This window comes from Pygocentrus nattereri, chromosome 14, assembly GCF_015220715.1.
Source record: "Pygocentrus nattereri isolate fPygNat1 chromosome 14, fPygNat1.pri, whole genome shotgun sequence".
Lineage (NCBI taxonomy): Eukaryota > Metazoa > Chordata > Actinopteri > Characiformes > Serrasalmidae > Pygocentrus > Pygocentrus nattereri.
In genome coordinates, this window is record NC_051224.1 from 23375530 (window position 1) to 23397083 (window position 21554).

Sequence of the window (21554 nt, forward strand, 5' to 3'; positions counted from 1 at the left end):
TAACCTGCCTTAATACTCCACTTACCTGCCCTATACCTGACTGTTACCTTACTAATCCATTTTGACACTACAGCACTCAGCACTTTACCCAATTTACAATGCAATGTTTACAGGTATGACTGTGTATGTAGGTGTGTGTTAGGAATGTATGTTTTATTTTATTTACTATTGTCAATCTGATGCTGTGCAGTGAGCTCCTGTAACCAAAACCACATTCCTTGTATGTGTAAACATACAGTGGTATGCAAACGTTTGGGCAACCCTGATAATTTTCATGATTTGCCTTTATAAATCATTGGTTCTTCAGATCAGCAATTTCAGTTAAATATATCTTTTAGCAGACAAACACAGTGATATTTGAAAAGTGAAATGAAGTTTATAGGATTTACATAAAGTGTGCAATAATTATTTAAACAAAATTAGGCAGGTGCATAAATTTGGGCACCCCAACAGAAAAATTACTTAAATTTTTAGTAGATCCTCCTTTTGCAGAAATAACAGTCTCTAAATGCTTCCTATTGCTTCCAATGAGAGTCTGGATTCTGGTTGAAGGTATTTTGGCCCATTCTTTTTTACAAAACATCTCCAGTTCAGTCAGGTTTGATGGTTTCCGAGCATGGACAGCCCGCTCTAAATCACACCACAGATTTTCAATAATATTCAGGTCTTGGGACTGAGATGGCCATTCCAGAACATTGTACTTGTTCCTCTGCATGAATGCTATAGTAGATTTTGAGCAGTGTTTAGGGTCGTTGTCTTGTTGGAGTATCCAGCCCCGGCGCAACTTCAATTTTGTCACTGATTCTTGAACATTGTTCTCAAGAATCTGCTGATATTGACTGCAATCCATGCGACCCTCAACTTTAATAAGATTCCCAGTACCTGCACTGGCCACACAGCCCCACAGCATGATGGAACTGCCACCAAATTTTACTGTGGGTAGCAAGTGTTTGTCTTGGAATGCTGTGTTCTTTTTCCACCATGCATACCGCCCTTTGTTATGTCCAAATAACTCAATTTTAGTTTCATCAGTCCACAGCACCTTACTCCAAAATGAAGCTGGCTTGACCAAATATGCTTCAGCATACCTTAAGCGACTCTGTTTGTGGTGTGTGTGCGCAGAAAAGGCTTCTTCTGCATTGCTCTCCCATATAGCCTCTTGTTGTGCAAAGTGCGCTGAATAGTTGAACAATGCACAGTGACACCATCTGCAGCAAAATGATGTTGTAGGTCTTTGGAGCTGTTCTGTGGGTTGACTATGGCTGTTCTCACCATCCTTTGCCTCTGCCATTCTGAGATTTTTCTTGGGCTGCCACTTCGGGCCTTAACTAGAACTGTGCCTGTGGTCTTCCACGTATGTAGGGCAAGGGTCGCTCAGCTTACAAAACAAATTTTGTCTTCCAATACTTAGTGCTAAAGGTATTCAAATCAATAAAACGACAAGGGTGCCCAAACTTATGCACCTGCCTAATTTTGTTTAAATAATTATTGCAAACTTTCTGTGAATCCTATAAACTTCATTTCACTTCTCAAATATCAGTGTTCGTCTGCTATATGATATGATATGATTTAACTGAAATTGCTGATGCAAACAACCAATGATTTATAAAGGCAAATCATGAAAATTATCAGGGATGCCCAAACGTTTGTATACCACTGTACTTGTCCAATAAAGCCTGATTCTGGTTCTGATACGATTAGCAGCAGGCAGTAAATTCTCATCAGCCTATAGGATAAATAAGGAAAGGTTAGTGTGTGGTATTTTGTCGAATCCACTGCATGAACTACATGGTAAATATAATATTTTGCCTGCAATAAGACATTTTAGAGAACTGAAGAGACTTAACAAGTTTAAAAACGATCATCCCTCACTTAACTGTGATACTTACCCAAATGAGTAAACTGTTTAGATAAGTGCTCAGCTAGAACACACAGATATTGGGCTGTAGAGTGTATAGTAGAATCTGGTGGTGGAGTAAAGTGTATTTGTGTGGTTTATTGTAATGTTTGATTTTTTGTGAATCTTTATTATCTTTATAATTATCTCTATAAATATCTTTCCCTCCCTGTACCTCCTATTTTCCCATGGAGCTGCCATGATGAAAGAAGAATTAAGGAAAAATTTCACAGTCTTTGTTCTTTGTAAATTGTAAAGTTCTGCCATTTTTTGTGTTGCTCACTGTGACCAAGCACCATTTGACTAACAGACAAAATTGCCACCGACAGTCAATTTAGGGCAGGCAGTTATCAAATACACTATATTTTCACTCACCCATCCAAATCATTGAATTCAGGTGTTCCAATCACTTCCATGGCCACAGGTTTTTAAAGCCAAGCACCTAGGCCTGCAGACTGCTTCTACAAACATTAGTGAAAGAATGGGTCGCTCTCAGGAGCTCAGTGAATTACAGCGTGGTTCCGTGATAGGACGCCACCTGTGCAACAAGTAGAGTCATGAATTTTACTCACTACTAAGTAACTATTAACAAAGTGGAAGTGATTGCACAGCAACTTGGCTATGTAGGCCACGTAAAATGCCAGAGCAGGGTCAGCGGATGCTCAGGTGCGTAGTGTATATTTGGGGGAAGTGGTTTTGGGCTCGGCCCCTTAGTTCCAGTGAAAGGAACTCTTAATGCATCAGCACCAAGAGATTTTGAACAATTTCATACTCAAGCAAGGTCCATAAATACATGGATGAGCGAGTTTGGTGTGGAGGGACTTGACTGGCCTGACCTCAACCTGACAGAGCACGTTTGGGATGAATTAGAGCGGAGACTGCAAGCCAGGCCTTCTTGTCCAAGATCAGTGTCTGACCTCACAAATGCGCTTCTGGAAGAATGGTCAGAAATTTCCATAAACACACTCCTACACCTTGTGGAAAGCCTTCCCAGAAGAGTTCAAGCTGTTATAGCTGCAATGGGTGGACCAACATTATATTAAACCCTGTGGATTAAGAATGGGATCTCACTCAAGTGCATATGCGTGTGAAGACTGATGAGCAAATACTTTTGGCAATATAGTGTAGGTGGTACAAAACACAGATCTACAAAAATAAAGTAGTTTACAATGGTGTGTGTCAGTCTGTGGAATAGCAACAACAGACTTGTAATGTATTCTGGTACACATTGAACTGACAGTAATCTATGGTATTCATTAAATATTAAGAGTGCACAGGGCCCTCAAAATCAGTCTGAAAATGCTGCCAACAGCAGTGCTCTGAAACACACACAGATTCATTTCGGCCAGTCCAAGTTTATCGCCAGTAAACGTAGACAAAGTGTGACAGTAGACACTTCTTTAGCTCTGTTTAACAATTCTGGTAATAACTACATGGGCTTTGTCTTTTACAGCACAGGAAAAGTGTGAGAGGAACAGAAACTCCGCCTCTGCAGCCTCGACCAACGAAGTCAGCAGCATTTCAGAGTGAAACTGTTCAAAGTCAGCAGCAGTGAACACTAGTATAAATCAAACGGATCAAGGCTCGAACATGGATCCAAGGCCCAGGATGCTGAGACCTCATCTCATTTTAATACTCGGTAATTTCAATTTTTATTCCTTTTTCTCCAGAAGCAAAATGCTGTGTCTGTATTTTAGTTATAAAGATGCACTATATACATTTTTATCGCAAAGAACTTGTTTTGACAGGGCAGATGCTCACTGGAACGGCTGTACCTTCAATCTTTTGATACTAAAACTGAAAAAATATGCTACAGGGAAAAAGTTTTCTTTTCAAAATTTAAGTGTTCCCAATCATATAAAACTGATTTGACTGCAGAAAAATGCATAAAATTATTCTAATCTGCTCGCCCTGTGCAACTTCACAAGTTTCAGCTCACTAGTAGAACATCATAAAACTGTAAACGAAAAATATGAAATGTTAGACGTGTTCAGCATGATATAATAAAATTACCATCCAAAATTCATATTTCAAAAGTGGAGGTCAAATCTCAAGGTAGATAACTTGACAACAAACGAAGTTCTTGCTCATTGAACTCTTGAAAGACTGAATAAATATCTTCATTGCAGTTTTGGTAATAGTTTATAATATTTAACTCCTCATTGTATAAAGTTATTATTCTAAAACAAAGGTTAATATGGCAAGTGATTTCAAACTTTTGAATGGTTGTCTGCCTACAACATATTTTGAATTGAATTTTTGAATTTAATCATAAATTATTAATAGCATGTTATCTTGTTCTTCTGATATTAGGCTTGGGTGATATGTTAATGTAATCAGATTTCGTCGATGATGGACAAGTATCCCGATGCTGATGTGTACAAGGCGATAATGACTGTTTTGGTAAAAGAACTCAGAGAGGACTGATTCACCCTTAAACAGCTTGAATAATAGAGGGAAACTGGGGTTTATACTTCACGGTCCAGCAGTCAGTTTCACACATAGATGTGAGAGAGAGAGAGAGAGAGAGAAAGAGAGAGACAGAGAGATTGTTTGTTGGCTGTTTTGTGTTATTTCTCTCTGCTACGCGTTGAAATCCTCCCTTTACCACACAAATTACTCTTAATTTACTTGACGTGAATACAATCAAAAATAAATGCTGACGTGCTTTGGAACTTCAGCTCTTCTCAAAGTGACTCACAGCTCTAATAAAAAAAAAACAAGCTGAAATGACGACGTTAGCATAGACCAGCTAAATTACCTCTAATCTGAAGAGAAAGTTCCTCTGAGCCTCACATACAGCTTTTGTGCAGTATGTTCTGTGCACAGTGTCCTGGTGTTTAGCTGGATTCTGTAAACGCTGCTGTAACTAAAGAAAATGACTTGTTTTCAGTGTGTAAATCACTTTGAAAATCACTTGCAGTCTGACGTTCCTCCAGCATGGAGCGTTGTTAGCACTTAAGTCACTACAAATATTCAGCAGAAGAAACTCATGAACATGTGTTTACAGTAACATTTATTATAATGACAGGTGACAACACTCAAAAGATGTTGGGTTACTCAGATTTATTAAAGATTTTCATTAAAACAGTCAACATGTTAAAAAGCCTATAGACTCAAACAGAAGAGAAAGGGGCAGTATTATCAATAATAATTACTTTTAACTAGAAAATACTGGGCTAATTATTTTTAGATATTGCCCAGGCCTAACTGGTACTGTACTCTGTATTTGTACAATAACAATTTAAACAAATTTAAAGTGCATTAAAACAGTAGAAATGTTACATACACTATATTGCCAAAAGTATTTGCTCATCTGGCTTCACACATATATGAACTTGAGTGGCATCCCATTCTTAATCCATAGGGTTTAATATGATGTCGGCCCACCCTTTGCAGCTATAACAACTTCAACTCTTCTGGGAAGGCTTTCCACAAGGTTTACGAGTGTGTTTATGGGAATTTTTGACCATTCTTCCAAAAGTGCATTTGTGAGGTCAGACACTGATGTTGGGTGAGAAGATCACAGTCACTGCTCTAATTCATCCCAAAGGTGTTCTATTGGGTTGAGGTCCGGCCAGTCAAGTATGGATGCTCATCCATGTCTTTATGGACCTTGCTTTGTGCACTCGTGCGCAGTCATGCTGGAACAGGAAGAGGCCGTCCCCAAACTTTTCCCACAAAGTTGGGAGAATGAAATTGGCAACCGCCAAACCCAGACTCGTCCATCAGATTGCCAGATGGAGAAGCGTGACTGGTCACTCAAGAGAACAAGTCTCCACTGCTCTGGAGTCCAGTGGCAGCAATTTACACCACTGCATATGCTTTGCATTGCACTCGGTGATGTAAGGCTTGTATGTAGCTGCTCGGCCATGGAAAATCATTCCATGAAGCTCTCTACGCTGTTCTTGAGCTAATCCGAGGGCCACATGAAGTTTGGAGATCTGTAGTGATTGGCTCTGCAGAAAGTTGGTGACCTCTCTGCACTATGCACCTCAGCATCCACTGACCCCACTCTGTCATTTTACGTGGCCAAACACTTCGTGGCTGAGTTACTGTCGTTCTCAATCGCTTCCACTTTGTTATAATATCACTTAGAGTTGACTGTGGAATATTTAGTAGTGACGAAATTTCATGACTCTACTTGTTGCACAGGTGGCGTCCTATCACGGTACCACACTGGAATTCACTGAGCTCCTGAGAGCGACCCATTCTTTCACTCATGTCTGCAGAAGCATTGTGCAGGCCTAGGTGCTTAGTTTATACACCTGTGGCCATGGACGTGATTGGAACACCTGAATTATAGGCGAGTGAATACTTTTGACAATATAATGTATTTCCTGCACACAATAACTCTCTTGGCTCTGGAACTCAATCTTCCCACAAATGAAGATGCTTAGCTAAACGTTTGCATCAGACAATTTCAGCTCTTCTTTAAGTTCTCCTTTAAGCAGTATTGGCTTGATTTGCCTTTGAATCAAGTAGTGCACATATGATGGAAACTAAGACGTTGACATGGCCAGTAAGTAACCTTCCACTTCATTCTCAAAAAATGTGTTTTGAGTCTTTCAGTTGTCACACGGTGAGGCCGAGCCCAACGTGCAGTCTACACTAAGCCGCCAATGTATCAGGAACACCAATTTGTTCTAACACTCATTGGCCATTATATAAGAAACATCTACCAGATAGGTGCACATTGTCCCTGCAGACACAGGACGTCAATTTGACGTCAGAAAGACGTTGGACTCCAACGTTGGGCAGACGTTGAATTTTGGTTGAAAATGAAAATCTGACTGACGCCAAAACCCACCGTTGGCTTGACGTCAACACCCGACGTTGTAGAGACATTGGATTTTGGTTGAAAATGAAAAATAAATTGACGCCAAAACCCAACATCAGCTTGACATCAACACCCAATGTTGGACAGATGTTAAATTATGGTTGAAAATGAAAATCGGACTGATGCCGAAACCCATTGTTGGCTCTACACCAATGTTAGTCAGAGTATTTGGGTGCCTTGCTCAAGGGCACTACAGTTGTCAATAGGAGTCTAGAATTGAACTGCCAACCCTTTGATTAATGAACAACCTGCTCTACCACCTGAGCAATGGCTGCCCCAACCTTGCTCTCGCCACTTAATAGCTTACTGAAAATGTCACCTTAAAAAAAAAAAACATTAATTACAAACACATACACTCACACACCAAAAAAAAAAAAAATAAAAAAAAAAAAATAAAAAAACAAACAACAACACACAAACAAACAAACAAAAAAAAAAAAGAAAGGAAAAAGACTTCTCTTTCAGGCTGTTCAGACTGGTATCAAAACTGTTCAGCGACTTCAATTCAACCTAATTTCAACCATGAATTCATGGTTACATATCATATTCATAATTGCTCTCAAAATAAGACAGTTGATGAAAAAGTACCAATAAAACACTTGCTTATTTATTTCAGTAAAACAACTAAAGACAACATCTTCTTTCAAAGAGACAGAAAAAAAAACTTAAATTGAATAAATATTGGGCTCCTAACTGTTTTGGGTTGGATATGTAGCCCCCACTGCCAAGCTGTCCAGGGGCTTGTTAAAAGGTGTTCTGCCATGGAACAGGAAATATGTTCTGGTCCTTGCTGTACCACTTTTTGACAGCAGCTGCAATGATGAAGAAAAAGCTAAAGGAACAAAAGAAGAAAAAAAAAAAGAAGCTAAGCTTATCACTTGTGAACATTTAAACTACTCAGAAGACTGCTCAGTTTAATCATCCCTCAAAGCAGTAATTCTGAGGTTAATAACTGACTCATCACACTGATTTATCAGTATATACCGGTTATGTATTAAACTATATTACAGTCTCAAATGTTCCAATCATGCAACATTTAGTTGCAACCTTACAAGCTGATGGGTTGAGAAGTTCTTATCGCGCTGATGTGTGACAACAGCACTGTTTTGACACACAAAAACTGTATCCCTCTGCAGACGTGTTGCCAAGTAACAAGCTTACAGGCTTTATGCATGCAAATCTTAGTTGTTTTGTATTTGTGCTTATACAAAATGAGAAATGAGATTTTAAGATAACATTTGACCTGCAACATGTTAGGACAGAAGAGTGTGACTGCAGACGCACATCAAATTTTGAGCCTTGATATTTCTACAGTTCTATCTGTATTACAAAAGGTGAGCTTTATAGTATCAGCAGTTATCTTGGGTTGTGCACAGGGCTCAACAAGCTAGGGCAGGGGTCGGCAACCCAAATGTTGAGAGAGGGCATTTTGGCCTTTAACAAAAATCAAACCACCTTGGGAGCCACAAAAATTTGTCCATCTTGGCTGCAAACATGTCTCAGTATGTGCTAATGTCCTTGTATAGACTACAAAAATATTAACAAAAACACATGCCTAATTTGATCTGCTTTAAGCTTTAGCTCAGCTGTAGCCACCTTTCTCACATCTCTAGCAGGAATGTTTCCCTCAAAATGAATATTTGTTTGTAAAATGTCTCTAAATTTGATTTTTTAAAGGAGGCTAAAGTCGCTTCTCATTCACCAGCTTCATGTTCAAATTTTCCCATTCCACCTTAAATAGTGCCTGAGGTGACGGAATATAACTGCTGCATCATTTAAGGTGGAAGAGGAAAATTTGAATGAGAAACGGACTTCAGCTTTGCAACATTAGTGTTTGGCAGTTTCTTGTTACAGATTAAACGTATCAGGAAACCAGCTGGTGTCACAATTGGCCCCTCCCAGTCTTGTCCATGTGCGTTTTGTTTTGGTATTTCTAGTCCGGCCCTCTCATTTTATGTCTCCACCCATGATTGTCTCCACCTGTTTTCCACCTGTGCCTCGTTTACCCTTTTTATTTAAGCCCTGTGTTTGCCCTTAGTGTTCGCTGGTCTTTGTATCAGTCTTTGTTTGATAGCTTCGTGTGAATCTCTGTGTTGGATGTTTTCTGGTTTGTGTCATGTCTGCACCCCGTTCTATCCGTATTGGCTCAATGACCCTGCACTGTTCTGACCACGACCCTAGATTTGCCCTCAATAAAAGTCACTTACCTCCGCACATGCGTCCGCTACCTCACTCCGCGTTACTGCTGGAGTGTTTCTAATTGCAAATAAGTGCATTCATCTCTAAATGATCTATTCACCCTAAATCTTTCTCTTTGCCGTAGTTCGTTTCGTAGTTACTAGCTGGGCGAGACTGTTGTCTGTGTTGCTATGGTAGTAGTCTGCGCTGATCTTCAGGGTTAAAGGGTGAATCCGCAGTTCTACATTAAATCCAGCGTTTAAGACCATTTACTGTTAAACTGTGTTGAACAATCAGCAGAGCTTTATTTTACTGTAAAGGAGAATTATTTTACTTATACCTAAAAGTCTAATTCTGCTGTGGAGCCGCAACAGGGCAGTAAAAGAGCCACGTTGCCGACCCCTGGTCTAAGGAATTATCCTCATTGCATAGCAACAACTCATTTGTTGTAGAACTACTTTTTGGCAAAACGCACTGTCAGTATTAAAGCATATTCAGTAAGAAACTCTTTGGTTTATTTTGTTTGTTTATTTTGTAGAAACTGTTGTATAAAAGCAATAGGACACTGAAGGTCGTGTGTTATCATGTATAACATCACAGCTGTGATAATCTAACCATATATCAAATAATGGCCATGATGTTATTATGCATTAACACACAACCTTGAGTGTTTTATTGCTTAAATAGCCATCAACCAGAACTAGAATTCATGCCTTATGATAATAAGCCACTCCACTGTGCATCAGAACACGTAACATGTATCCATATCTGTAATGTTACAAACAAAAATACAGCAGATACTGATAATCATCAACTTTTGGAGGCCAGTGCTGTGGCTCACTTCTAAGCTAAACCAAAGAGTTGTGCTGAACTGCAATGAAAGTCGTTTAGATAAAAGAAGAATGCCCACACCAGGAACACCCCCTTAACTTTAATTGGCTGATACGGCTGGAGAATGGCTTCTCTCATTGATGGATATGACTCAGTGGTGTACGGTGTACAGATTCTTGCAATTTGTATAGAGCACTGGAATTCTTTCCCAATCTTGCTTGATGTACAACTTCAGCTGCTCAACAGTCTGGGGTTTCCGGTGTCGTATTTTGTGCTTCATAATGCACCACACATTTTCAATGGGAGACAGGTCTGGACTGCAGGCAGGCCAGTCTAGTACCTGCACTCTTTTACTACGAAGCCACGCTGTTGTAACGTGCAGAATGTGGCTTGGGATTGTCTTGCTGAAATAAGCAGGACGTCCCTGAAAAAGACGTTGCTTGGATGTCAACAGATGTTGCTCCAAAACCTTTATGTACCTTTCAGCATTAATGGTGCCTTCACAGATGTGCAAGTTACCCATGCCATGGGCACTAACACACCCCCATACAATCAGAGATGCTGGCTTTTGAACTTTGCGCTGATAACAATCCAGACAGTCCTTTTCCTCTTTGGCCCGGAGGACACGACATCCATGATTTCCAAAAACAATTTGAAATACGGACTCGTCAGACCACAGGACACTTTTCCACGTCAATCCATCTCAGATGAGCTTGGGCCCAGAGAAGCCGGCGGCATTTCTAGGTGTTGTTGATATCTGGCTTTCGCTTTGCATGGCAGGGTTTTAACTTGCACTTGTAGATGGAGCGACGAACTGTGTTCACTGACCGTGGTTTTCTGAAGTGTTCCTGAGCCCATGTGGTAATATCCATTACAGAATGATGTCGGTTTTTAATGCAGTTCCACCCCAGGGATCGAAGGTCACGAGCATTCAATGTTGGTTTTCTGTCTTGCCGCTTACTGGCAGAGAATTCTCCAGATTCTCTGAATCTTTTGATGAAGTTGCCCCTGTCCCAACTTCTTTGGAATGTGTTGCAGGCATCAAATTCAAAATGAGTGAATATTTGCAAAAACCAATCATGTTTAACCATTTCAACATTAAATATCTTCTCTTTGTAGTGTATTCAATTGAATATAGGTTGAAAAGGATTTGCAAATCATCGTATTCTGTTTTTATTTGTTTCACATTACGTCCCAACTTCACTGGAATTTGGGTTGTAGGTTAGAGAGAAAGACAGTACTGAGCTCAGATACTGCTAGAAACAAAAGTCACTGCTGATACCCAACCATGCTCCACACCAAGCATTATTTAAATTAATGTGCAATAATGGATTATAATGTCCCTGATGAAGAAAAAAATAAAAGCATCAAGTTTCTATTGGTTCGTGGGGGTTTGTAATGTGTTGTTGCTTTTCTTGATGGATTGATAATGTAAAGGATCCTAAAGGTTTAACAAGTGATCTAGTGTCAGATTCCAGACACATCTAGTTCTTCATTTGGAAAATACCGGTCTCTATTGGTAAGCATTAAGCTAGTTCCCATTAGGGGGCAAAAACCATTAGGTTTTAATCCTAACTGCTCTAATGGTCTTTATTCAGCAGGGGTTATTGTTGCGCTGCCAGCTTGCAAAATATAACAAAGCTGTGTTGTTGACTTTCAAGCAAACATGCTTATTTCCCACAAGTTTTAAGGACCTGATTAAGTGCTAATGTAGCAGTAAACTTACCGACATCACAATCTAATGAAGGCACTTGCTAATCTTGACCTTACTGATCTTTTTTGTACCGTTCAGGAACATTACTGTGACTTTTACTTCAAGTCCACCTGCCCGTAACATCATGTGAGTGGCGTTCCTGGGGGGATAGATTACAGAAATGCACACAAGTGGGCTGTATTATCATTAGTACAAAAAGAAGAAGAAGAACAATAAATATACTCAGTCCGTGTATCTTTTGGTCATTCAATTGTCATTTCAAAACCAGCACTGAAAAAAGGAAAAATGGGTCAGTTTCACAAACTATTCATAAAATTAAATGACAAACAACTGAATAAAGGGTAGTGTTTTATTTATCCAACAATAAATAAATAAAAATCCCTTTATCCGGAAACAGGATATGCATGACGCACCTCTAAAGTTTCCTCCCAAAACCAGAGCCATTGGCAGCTGCCATGGAATGAACCTATAAGAACAATCTGAACTCAGGACAGCTCAGAGCTTTAATTCTTAGACCTGGAGCTGTTCATGTCTGAAGGGCAGGAGTTCTGTGGTGTCTCATTTATTTATTGTTTAAGTGATAAATGTTAAAATTAGACACAAATTAGTCCCCTTATTCCTCGTTTTTATTATTTTAATTTAATGATATGTCATTTTGCGGCACGGTGGCGTGGCGGGTAGCGCTGTTGCCTCACAGCAAGGAGGGCCTAGGTTCGATTCCCCGGCCGGGTGATCAGCATCCTCTCTGTGTGGAGTTTGCATGTTCTCCCGGTGTCTGCGTGGGTTTCCTCCCACAGTCCAAAGACATGCAGTCAGGCCAATTGAACGTGCTAAATTGCCCCTAGGTGTGAGTTACTGTCTGTGTCTGCCCTGCGATGGACTGACGACCTGTCCAGGGTGTATCCTGCCTTCTGCCCGAAAACTGCTGGGATGGATGGATATATAATTTCTTGATTTTCCAGTGACAATAACAGAACCAAAAACAACAACTGACCCATTTTCCTGTTTTTCAAAACTGGATTTGACATAAAAATCCAATGACCAAAAGATACACGGACCCTTTCCCTGAGATATAAAGGCGGCTTGCAAACATGCTCTCAAAATACTTAAGACTGGAAGTCTCTCTGAGCAATTATGTCTATGAGCAAGTTTCTCTCTCTCGCGCTCTCTCTCTCAAGCGCTCTCTCTCTCAATCACACAGCAGCTGCCAACCGCTCAGTAAAAACGCGGGTCAGACGCTGCAGCACGTCAGTGACTTTTGAAAACTGTGCAACAACCTGCCTGCCTGCCTGCCTGCCTGCCTGCCTGCCTGCCTGTCTGTGGACCAGCTCCACAGTAACCACCACAAACCCCGCAGCACAAACCCAGCTTCCCTAAGCGCTCCGATACAGGACGCTGGCTGGGCTCACACTGACAAGCTGATATGGCGCTAACGGAAACCTAGCTAGCTTCAGCTTACACTGCCACACACAACACACACTGCCTGCTCGTCTGTCTGTCAGTGCTTCACTCTGCGAACCCAGCCGAGCCTCAGAAACCTCCACTGATTCAGTACAATGCGGTAGCTATGCTAGCTAACACTGCCGGGCTAATCTGGCGCTAGCATTAGCTGCTAACAGAAACCAGCTTCAGGTTAGTCGATCTAAACCTATTAGCTCAACTAAACTTTAGTAAAGCGCGCATTTCTGTACAACTCAAATAAACTATAATTACTCAGTACTCACCCAGTCTGTGTGTCTCTGCCTGTCTCCATCGCTCTTGGCTCCAATCTTCAGTCTCGTCCGTGGTTTTTCAAACGGCGCCCCGCCCTTCTCCTCCTCCTCCTCAGCCAATCACCCCCGCCCTTCTCCACCTCCTCAGCCAATCACCTGCAACTATTTTCACTTTTGAGTAACGAATCAAACAAAGTCAAAACATGCCACTCTGTCGCTCGGTGACCCAAAATTCGCGTCCTGTGGTTGTGCGTGTCAGCAGGAAAATACATTTAGATTAATTTTATTAATTTTAAATTTATTATTTAATTTAATGTTATTAAAGAGGAGTAGCATCATTTTATTGGTATAGCATATTTTACCCATGTTTATGTTTGTATAAATATATTTAAGTTTTTGAACAGCAGTATGTGTATGAAGTTGGTATGAGACATTTTGACAGACAGCTTTTTTTTTTCTCAACACCACAACTGACATCCCACAAAATACCACATCTAGTTGTCTGTATCCCACATTAGAAGGACTTTAGCACTGAGACGTTTAGCAGATGTTAGGTTTTGGTTAGTTAACACTGTGACTTCCCAGTTAGCAAAATTTATCTGGCCCAATTTTGAGCCTCATCCTTGGTTTTGTTTTGGCCCAGTTCTGGCTGGGTCCTCAGCACAGATCTGGTCCATATAGTAGAAAACCAGAAGAACTAATTGATGTGGCCCAGATGAGGCCAACACACTATTAAATTAGTACAACTAACAGATGTAGCCCAGCTCTGGCCCATATACTGTAAAGTGAGTCAAACTAATAAATGTGGTCCAGATCTGGCTGACATACTGTAAAGTGGGTAGAACTAAGGGTTCTGGTCCAGCTCTGGCCTATATACTGTAGTGTATATATAAAGGTGTAGGCCAGATTTTGCTTATATATGGCACACAGTTATGGCAGAGTACCCACTTTAGTCCCCAGCCAGGTGTGGCCCTGCAAGATGCCACATTCATTTATTGCAGATCATGCAAAATATTAGTAATATCTGTGATTATTATTATTAGTAATATTATTTCTTAATAATTGATAGCCATTTTAGAGTGAAATGTTGATTCTGGGTAAATAAATAAAAACAGTAAATGAATGAAGGAAAAAAAAGGCTTCACCTTTGTGGCAGGTCATTCTTGAGCAGAGTTGAGAGGCCACTGAAATACAGGCTAAATCTGACATCTACCTTAGAGCAAATAGTTTAGAATGTAATTTCACAGACATTTTATTTTAAATCAGATGGCAAACATGTGAAAAAAATCATATTTACACAGTCTGTGGAATAAATAACATTTGTGAATGACCCTGAAGTTCAGGTGTCAACCCATTCAATGTGCCTTCACAAAATACATGAGATTAAGTGTCAAACTGTACAACAAATCCCTTTACCTGGTAATCTGGAATAACACCACATTCAGTATTTCCAACAGATCCCTCTATAGACTGAATGTGTCACTTTGGTAGTTGTTCACTTCAAGCTTTTATAGAGCTCCAATAACAGCCGGTCTGGAATGGATGGGTTTTACTTTAGAAACTGCATAATGAGGCAAGAACTCCACAACTGTAAGATCTGTAACAAGAAAGTTTTATTTTAACAAACATTGAGGAACCCATGATCAAAATTAAACTACTTACAGGTTGAACTAATGTAACACACTCCTGGCAGTGAACTCATTTTTAAACAGTTTTCTAGTTCTACTGACTTACACAGAAGGATGATGTGTGTGCAGATGAGAGGACCTGCTACTGCTGTAACAAGACAAGACTCTGTTAGCCCAGCGTAAATGCTCTACACCCAAGCTAACATGCTAACTTTGAACTAATGTCCTAACTGCAAACTAAAGTGCTATAGCATTATGGCATAACACTCGAAAAGCACAGGCTATTCCTGTTAAATGCTTAGAGTAGTTAGCTAACGTTAGCAAAGGAATAAGTTAGCATTAGCCATGATGAATTAGCAATTAAGGGTAATGTAGCTAAACCTTGAACTGATAGCTATTACATTAACCTAGCTATCCTGTGCTTTTCATGTGTTATGCTAAAATGGACGTAACTGAGGTGTGAATCAAACAATCTGCCACAACATAAAGGTTTGGCCCTCTTCCTTCATCTACATTCATGTCAGAAATGGCCCTAAAAGTAGATTTGAGTTAAGTCCATGCACAGCTGTCCAGCATCTGGCACAGAACTGTCTGATATTTGGGTGAGCCCTTATGACATGTCAGATATAGGCCAAAAGTACCGAGCTGTAAATCAACTGAGCACAAATCTGCTGCAACTTAATTGTGCTGTGGCCCTCTTCCTTCATCCACATTGTTCAGCCATAAAATTCACGTTAGAATTGGCACTTAAGCTTAAATACGACTTAAAACCATACAAAGCTGTCCAGCATCTAGCTAATATCTATCTGGAAGTCAACAAACTCTCAGAGACATAGACCAGAATCAGCCCAGAACAGTCTGCTGAATTAGAGCCAGCAACGTCATAGTCTGTTGATGTTAGAATTTGATTTTGTAAGGGTTAAAACTCCATGACCTAAAACCAACTTTGGCATAAGACATGTGGAAGAGATTGGATTTTGGTTACATGACACCACGATTTTAAACCAACAGAATATCAACATATAATAATGTTAAAATGTCATGTTGAATTCACAATACTTACGACTTCATGTCAGTATTCTGTCACCACAATTTTAAACCAACAATGTATCAATGTGTAATGACGTTAGAATATCACATGAAATTAACATTAAGATTATGACATTAAATAGACATTGGGTTTTGATTATCATATGTCATGACCGCATGTCAGTATTCTACATCAATATAACCTTGGGATGTGATGTTTGGAAGATGTTAGGTTTTTGGTCACTTTACATGACAATTTAAAAATATCAATGTCTAATGTTATGTAAATTTGATGTTAAGGCTATGACGTTGAATAGATGTTGGGTTTTGGTCAATATACCTCACGACTGCAGGTCAGTATTTTACGTCAATATGACGTTGGGATGTGACGTGTGGAAGATGCTGGATCTTGGTTAGTGAACATCACACATTAAAACCTACAAAATATCAACATCTAATCATGTTATAATGTTAAGACAATCTAACATTAAGGTTATGACGTTAAATAGATGTTGGGTTTTGGTCTCCAATCAATATTCTATGTCAATATAACCTTTGTATGTGATGTTTGGAAGATTTTTGTAATTTACATCACAACTTAAAACCAACAAATATATGTCTCATCAATATGTCTAATGATGTTAGAATGTTATGGATATGTGACGTTAAGTTTATGATGTTAAATAGACATTGGGTTTTCGTCATTATACCTGACAAGTGGAAGTCAGTATTTTACTGTACAGTATTTGATGTTTGGAAGACGTTGGATTGTGGTTACTTTACATAATAACTTAAAACCAACAAATTATCAATGTCTAATGAAGTGAGAATATTATGGCAATGTGATGTTAAGGTTATGACATTGAACAGACGTTGGGTTTTGGTCACCATACCTCATGACTGCAGGTCAGTATTTTATGTCACTTATGACATTTGAATTTGATGTCCGGAATACGTTGGATTTTGGTTACTTTACATCATAACTTAAAACCAACAAATTCTCAATGTCTAATGATGTTAGAATGTTACAGCAATGTGATGTTAAGGTTATAACATTAGATAGCCGTTGGGTTTTGATCACCATTCCTCATGAGTATGTGTCAGTATTCTACGTCAATATGATGTTGGCATGTGAGGTTTGGAAGATGTTGGATCTTGGTTAGTAAACATCACACCTTAAAACCAACAAAATATCAACATCTAACAATGTTACAATGTTATGACAATCTGAGGTAAAGGTTATGACGTTAAATAGACGTTGGGCTTTGGTCAATATACCTCACGACTGTATGTCAGCATTTCACGTCAGTATGATGTTGGGATGTGATGATCGGAAAACATTGAATTTTGGCTACTTTACATCATAACTTAAACCAAAAAAATATCAATATCTAATGATGTTAGAATGTTACGGCAATGGGCTGTTAAGGTTATGATGTTAGATAGCCGTTGGGGTTTGATCACCATTCCTCATGAGTATGTGTCAGTATTCTACGTCAATATGATGTTCGCATGTGACGTTTGGAAGATGTTGGATTTTGGTTAGTGAACATCACACCTTAAACCCAATAAATTATCAACATCTAACAATGTTAGAATGTTACAATCTGGCGTTAAGGTTATGACGTTAAATTGACATTGGGCTTTGGTCACCATACCTCAAGACTGCAAGTCAGTATTTTACATCAATATAACGTTTGTATTTGATGTTCAGAAGACGTTGGATTTTGGTTACTTTACATGATAACTTAAAACCAACAAATTATCAACATCTATTTATATTAGAATGTTACGGCAATCTGACATTAAGGTGGCATTAGATAGACGTTGGATTTGGTCAATATACCTCACGAGCAAGTCAGTATTTTACATCAATATGACATCGGTATTTGATGTTCGGATGATGTTGGATTTACATCATAACTTAAACCAACAATTTATCAACGTCTAATGATGTTAGAATATTATGGCAATATGACGTTAAGGTTATGACTTTAGATAGACATTGGGTTTTGGTCACCATACCTCACAACTGCAGGTCAGTGTTCTACGTCAATATAACCTTAGGATGTTTGGAAGACGATTTTGGTAATTTACATCACAATTTCAAACCAACAAAATATCAATATTTAATGATGTTAGAATATTACATCGATGTGATATTAGGGTTCTGATGTTAAATAGACGTAGGGGTTTTGGTCAATATACCTCAGGACAGCAATACAGTATTTTACGTCAATATGACTTTGGGATGTGATGTTTTAGTTACTTTACATCATAACTTAAAACCAACAAATGATCAACATCTAATGATATTAGAATGTTACGGCAATGTGACATTAAGGTTATGATGATAAATAGATGTTGGGTTTTAGTCACCATTCCTCATGAGTATGTGTCAGTATTCTACCTCAATTTTATTTTGGCATTTGACGTTTGGAAGATGTTGGATCTCGGTTAGTGAACATCACACTTTAAAACCAACAAAATATCAAAACCTGATGATGTTAGAATATTACATCAATCTGACGTTAAGTTTATGACGTAAATAGATGTTGGGTTTTGGTCACCATACCTCATAATTGTATGTCATTATTCTACGACAATCTGACGTTGGCATTTGACGTTTGGCAGACATTAGATATTGGTTACGTTACATCACACCTTAAAACGAATAAAATATTAATATCTAATAATTTTAGAATATTACGCCAATCTGATGTTAAAGTTATGACGTTGAATAGACGTTGGGTTTTGGTCACCCTACCTCATAATTGTATGTCATTATTCTACGTCAATCTAACGTTGGCAGTTGACGTTTGGCAGACGTTGGATTTTGGTTACATTATATCACACCGTAAAACCAACAAAATATCAATATCTAATATTATTAGAATATTACGTCAATCTGATATTAAAGTTATGACATTGAATAGACGTTGGGTTTTGGTCACCATACCTCACAATTGTATGTCATTATTCTACATCAATCTGATGTTGGCATTTGACATTTGGCAGATGTTGGATTTTGGTTACGTTACATCACACCTTAAAACCAACAAAATATCAACGTCAGCTAACATCATTATTCTACGTCAGTCTTTTTTTTTTTTTTTTTTTTTCAAACCTGTCATGTCTGGCAATTTTTGTAATCGGAATGGTAATCCGAATGCACTAATAAATCATAATAATAATAATAATAATAAATAAATAAAAATAAAAGAAACAAAAAAGAAAGAGAGAAAAAAATAAATAAAATAAGTAAATAAACAGACAACTAAATAAACAAAACAAACAAAAAAAACCAACAAAAATAATTGTATAGATATACATACATACACATATTCACATATTTATACATATGCATATACATATATACACCCAGACACAATTCTACTATTTGCTGCAACATACATACACATGTTTACATATCTATACATATGCATATACACATATACACCCACGCACCACACACAATTCTACTGTTTGTAGTAATGTGTATATGTGTGTATACGCGTCCACGAGTCATGTGTCATGGAATGTGCTCAATAAAGAGGGCAAGAAGCCGCAACCATGCCCCCGTGGTCCAGAGACAGATAGGGAAGGACCCGGGGGACCCGGACCATCCACAGCCCATTAGGAACTCAGGAGACCTGAGGCCACATGCTCCGACGGCCACCGGGCGCACACCCCAGAGGACGAAGAATGGAGGCCCCAGACGGAGCGCCCACAGACAAAGGGCAAGAGACCAGAGAGCCAGAGGCAATGAGCAGCCCACCCCCCCGGCAGGCCGACATCCCCAGCATGAGCCGAGCATGCGGCCCCCGAGGCCCCAAGCGCCCGAGACCGGCCCGACCCCCGGCAGGACCCCCCCCATGCCAAGGAGGCCCAAACCACCCCCAGGACACAACCGCCAAGGGAGCAGGGCAGGGACCACGCCAAGATGTCCAGCCATGCACCCGGGGACCCACAGGACACCCATACCCCGGGGGTAACTCCTGCCCACCACCATGTACCACAGATGTCCAGGCTCAGCAAGTCATAGGCCCAAGCCCAGCTGTCCACACACACATGCTCACATGCACCCACACACACCCACACTCACACACGCCAGTCACCCATTCATGCACACACACGGAACATACATGGACTCACAGTGTCGGCGGGCGGACACCAGCACCGGGCCAGCGGCAACCCAGGGAGGCAGCCACCCCGGTCCCGAACGACTGGCCAGTCCCCCCACCAGGCAGGGTGCACGCAACCGGGGTGTGAGAGGACCCACCCACCCCCCCACCCCCACTCAATATGTGTGTGAAATGAAAAGAATGTGTGTGAGCTACATTGCAATTAAAATTGGAGGGACAGAGGCAATGTAGTACTGAATAACAGCACATAGCCCCACTGTCCCCCCAAGACCCTCAATGTCTAATGTGTAAATAAAATTGAGGGGCAGGTAGCAGTGAGCAGATAGGTGGGGTCACCTCAGCAGCGCCACCCACCATCCACTGAGTGACACACCTGCCCCCCAAAGCCCTGTGTGTACTGTACTGTGTCATGAAATGTGTCATTGTAAGGGGGAGAAAAAAAAAAAAAAGAGAGGGGAGGAGTGGGACATCACGCAGCACAGCGAGCAGAGCCAGGTAGGTGGCCCTACTCACTGCAGCATGAGCCCCCCTCCCCCAGACCCCCCATGTGTAGTGTAATGTTTGACTGAGTGGGAGGAGGGGAAGGGTCAGAATAAGAAAAACCGAGAGGCAGAGAACTACCCCTCGGAGGAAGAGAGCCAGCTGGCGCTAGCTCACTAGGCACCCCGGTTTCCTACACCCGGCCGCGGCGCAGGGAAGGCCGGCCCAGGGCCCGAGGCAGCCACGCCCCCAGGACACCACCGCGCTCCAGGCCGGCGCCCAGGACCCCGCCCACACCGCTGACACAGCACAAAACATACACCCCCACACGCACACAAGAGACAACAATTATCGCACATACACATACTCACAATTCCAATACACATACTCACAATTACTATACAAACACATACAATCACACACACATACATACCAACACAAACACACTCACCCGCAACAAACTTCACACCCACCCATAAACACTCAGACACAGTGGTCCTGGGTCCAGAACCCACCGGTCCTATGTGGTTGTCCCCCTACTAGAGTGCCCCACCTCTCCACCCGGGAGGCATCCAGAATCCCGGAATGCCAGACAGACCCGGCGGTGTGCCCAGGGGGGCACAGATCCCTCCAGTGCAGGGAGGAGCCCAAATGGGAGACGGGCCACCCCAGGCACCAAGGCCCCAGACACCGCACCCCGGCCCCCACAGAGGAGGCCAGCCCCCCGGACGGGGCCAGCACCCACCACCACGGGCCCCCAGATCCCCACCCTAAGACTATGAGCGCACACATCCAGGCCCCTCACCATCAACAACCAGGGCCCGCACACAGAAACCGCAGAGCGGCAGCCCCCGTCTCCAGTCCAAGAGCCATCAGACACCCAAATCACCCAGCCCACCCCCAGCCACCTGCTGGGTATACCACAAGACAAGACTACAGCCGGTTACCCCTATCACGTGATAGAGCTGATCAGTGGGGACCAGAGGGATTCAAATGTAGTCAATTGATTTTTAGTGATAGCAGACATTCTTTCCAGACTAATGTGGTCTAAAAGTAGGTTTCTGTAGTGAGTGCATATATTTGTTTCTCTGAGGCCCATT

The 21554-nt window shown here is 40.8% G+C and overlaps 1 protein-coding gene and 1 long non-coding RNA gene across 2 annotated transcripts in view; one reads left to right on the forward strand and one right to left on the reverse strand.

Annotated features, from left to right (window-relative positions):
• The first annotated feature begins 3434 nt into the window (after positions 1-3434).
• Positions 3435-21554, forward strand: part of LOC108444000 — a 57110-nt gene continuing 38990 nt past the window's right edge. The window contains exon 1 of the mRNA XM_017724949.2: positions 3435-3536. Within this exon, the coding sequence (XP_017580438.2) occupies positions 3488-3536 (49 nt within the window). The 5' untranslated portion in view covers positions 3435-3487. The remainder of the gene's footprint in view (positions 3537-21554) is intronic.
• LOC119265096 lies at positions 7426-13218 on the reverse strand. The gene is made up of 3 exons (XR_005131391.1): positions 13185-13218; positions 11473-11599; positions 7426-7569 (listed from the first exon to the last, which is right to left on the reverse strand). It is a non-coding gene; the product is annotated as an uncharacterized LOC119265096 (long non-coding RNA).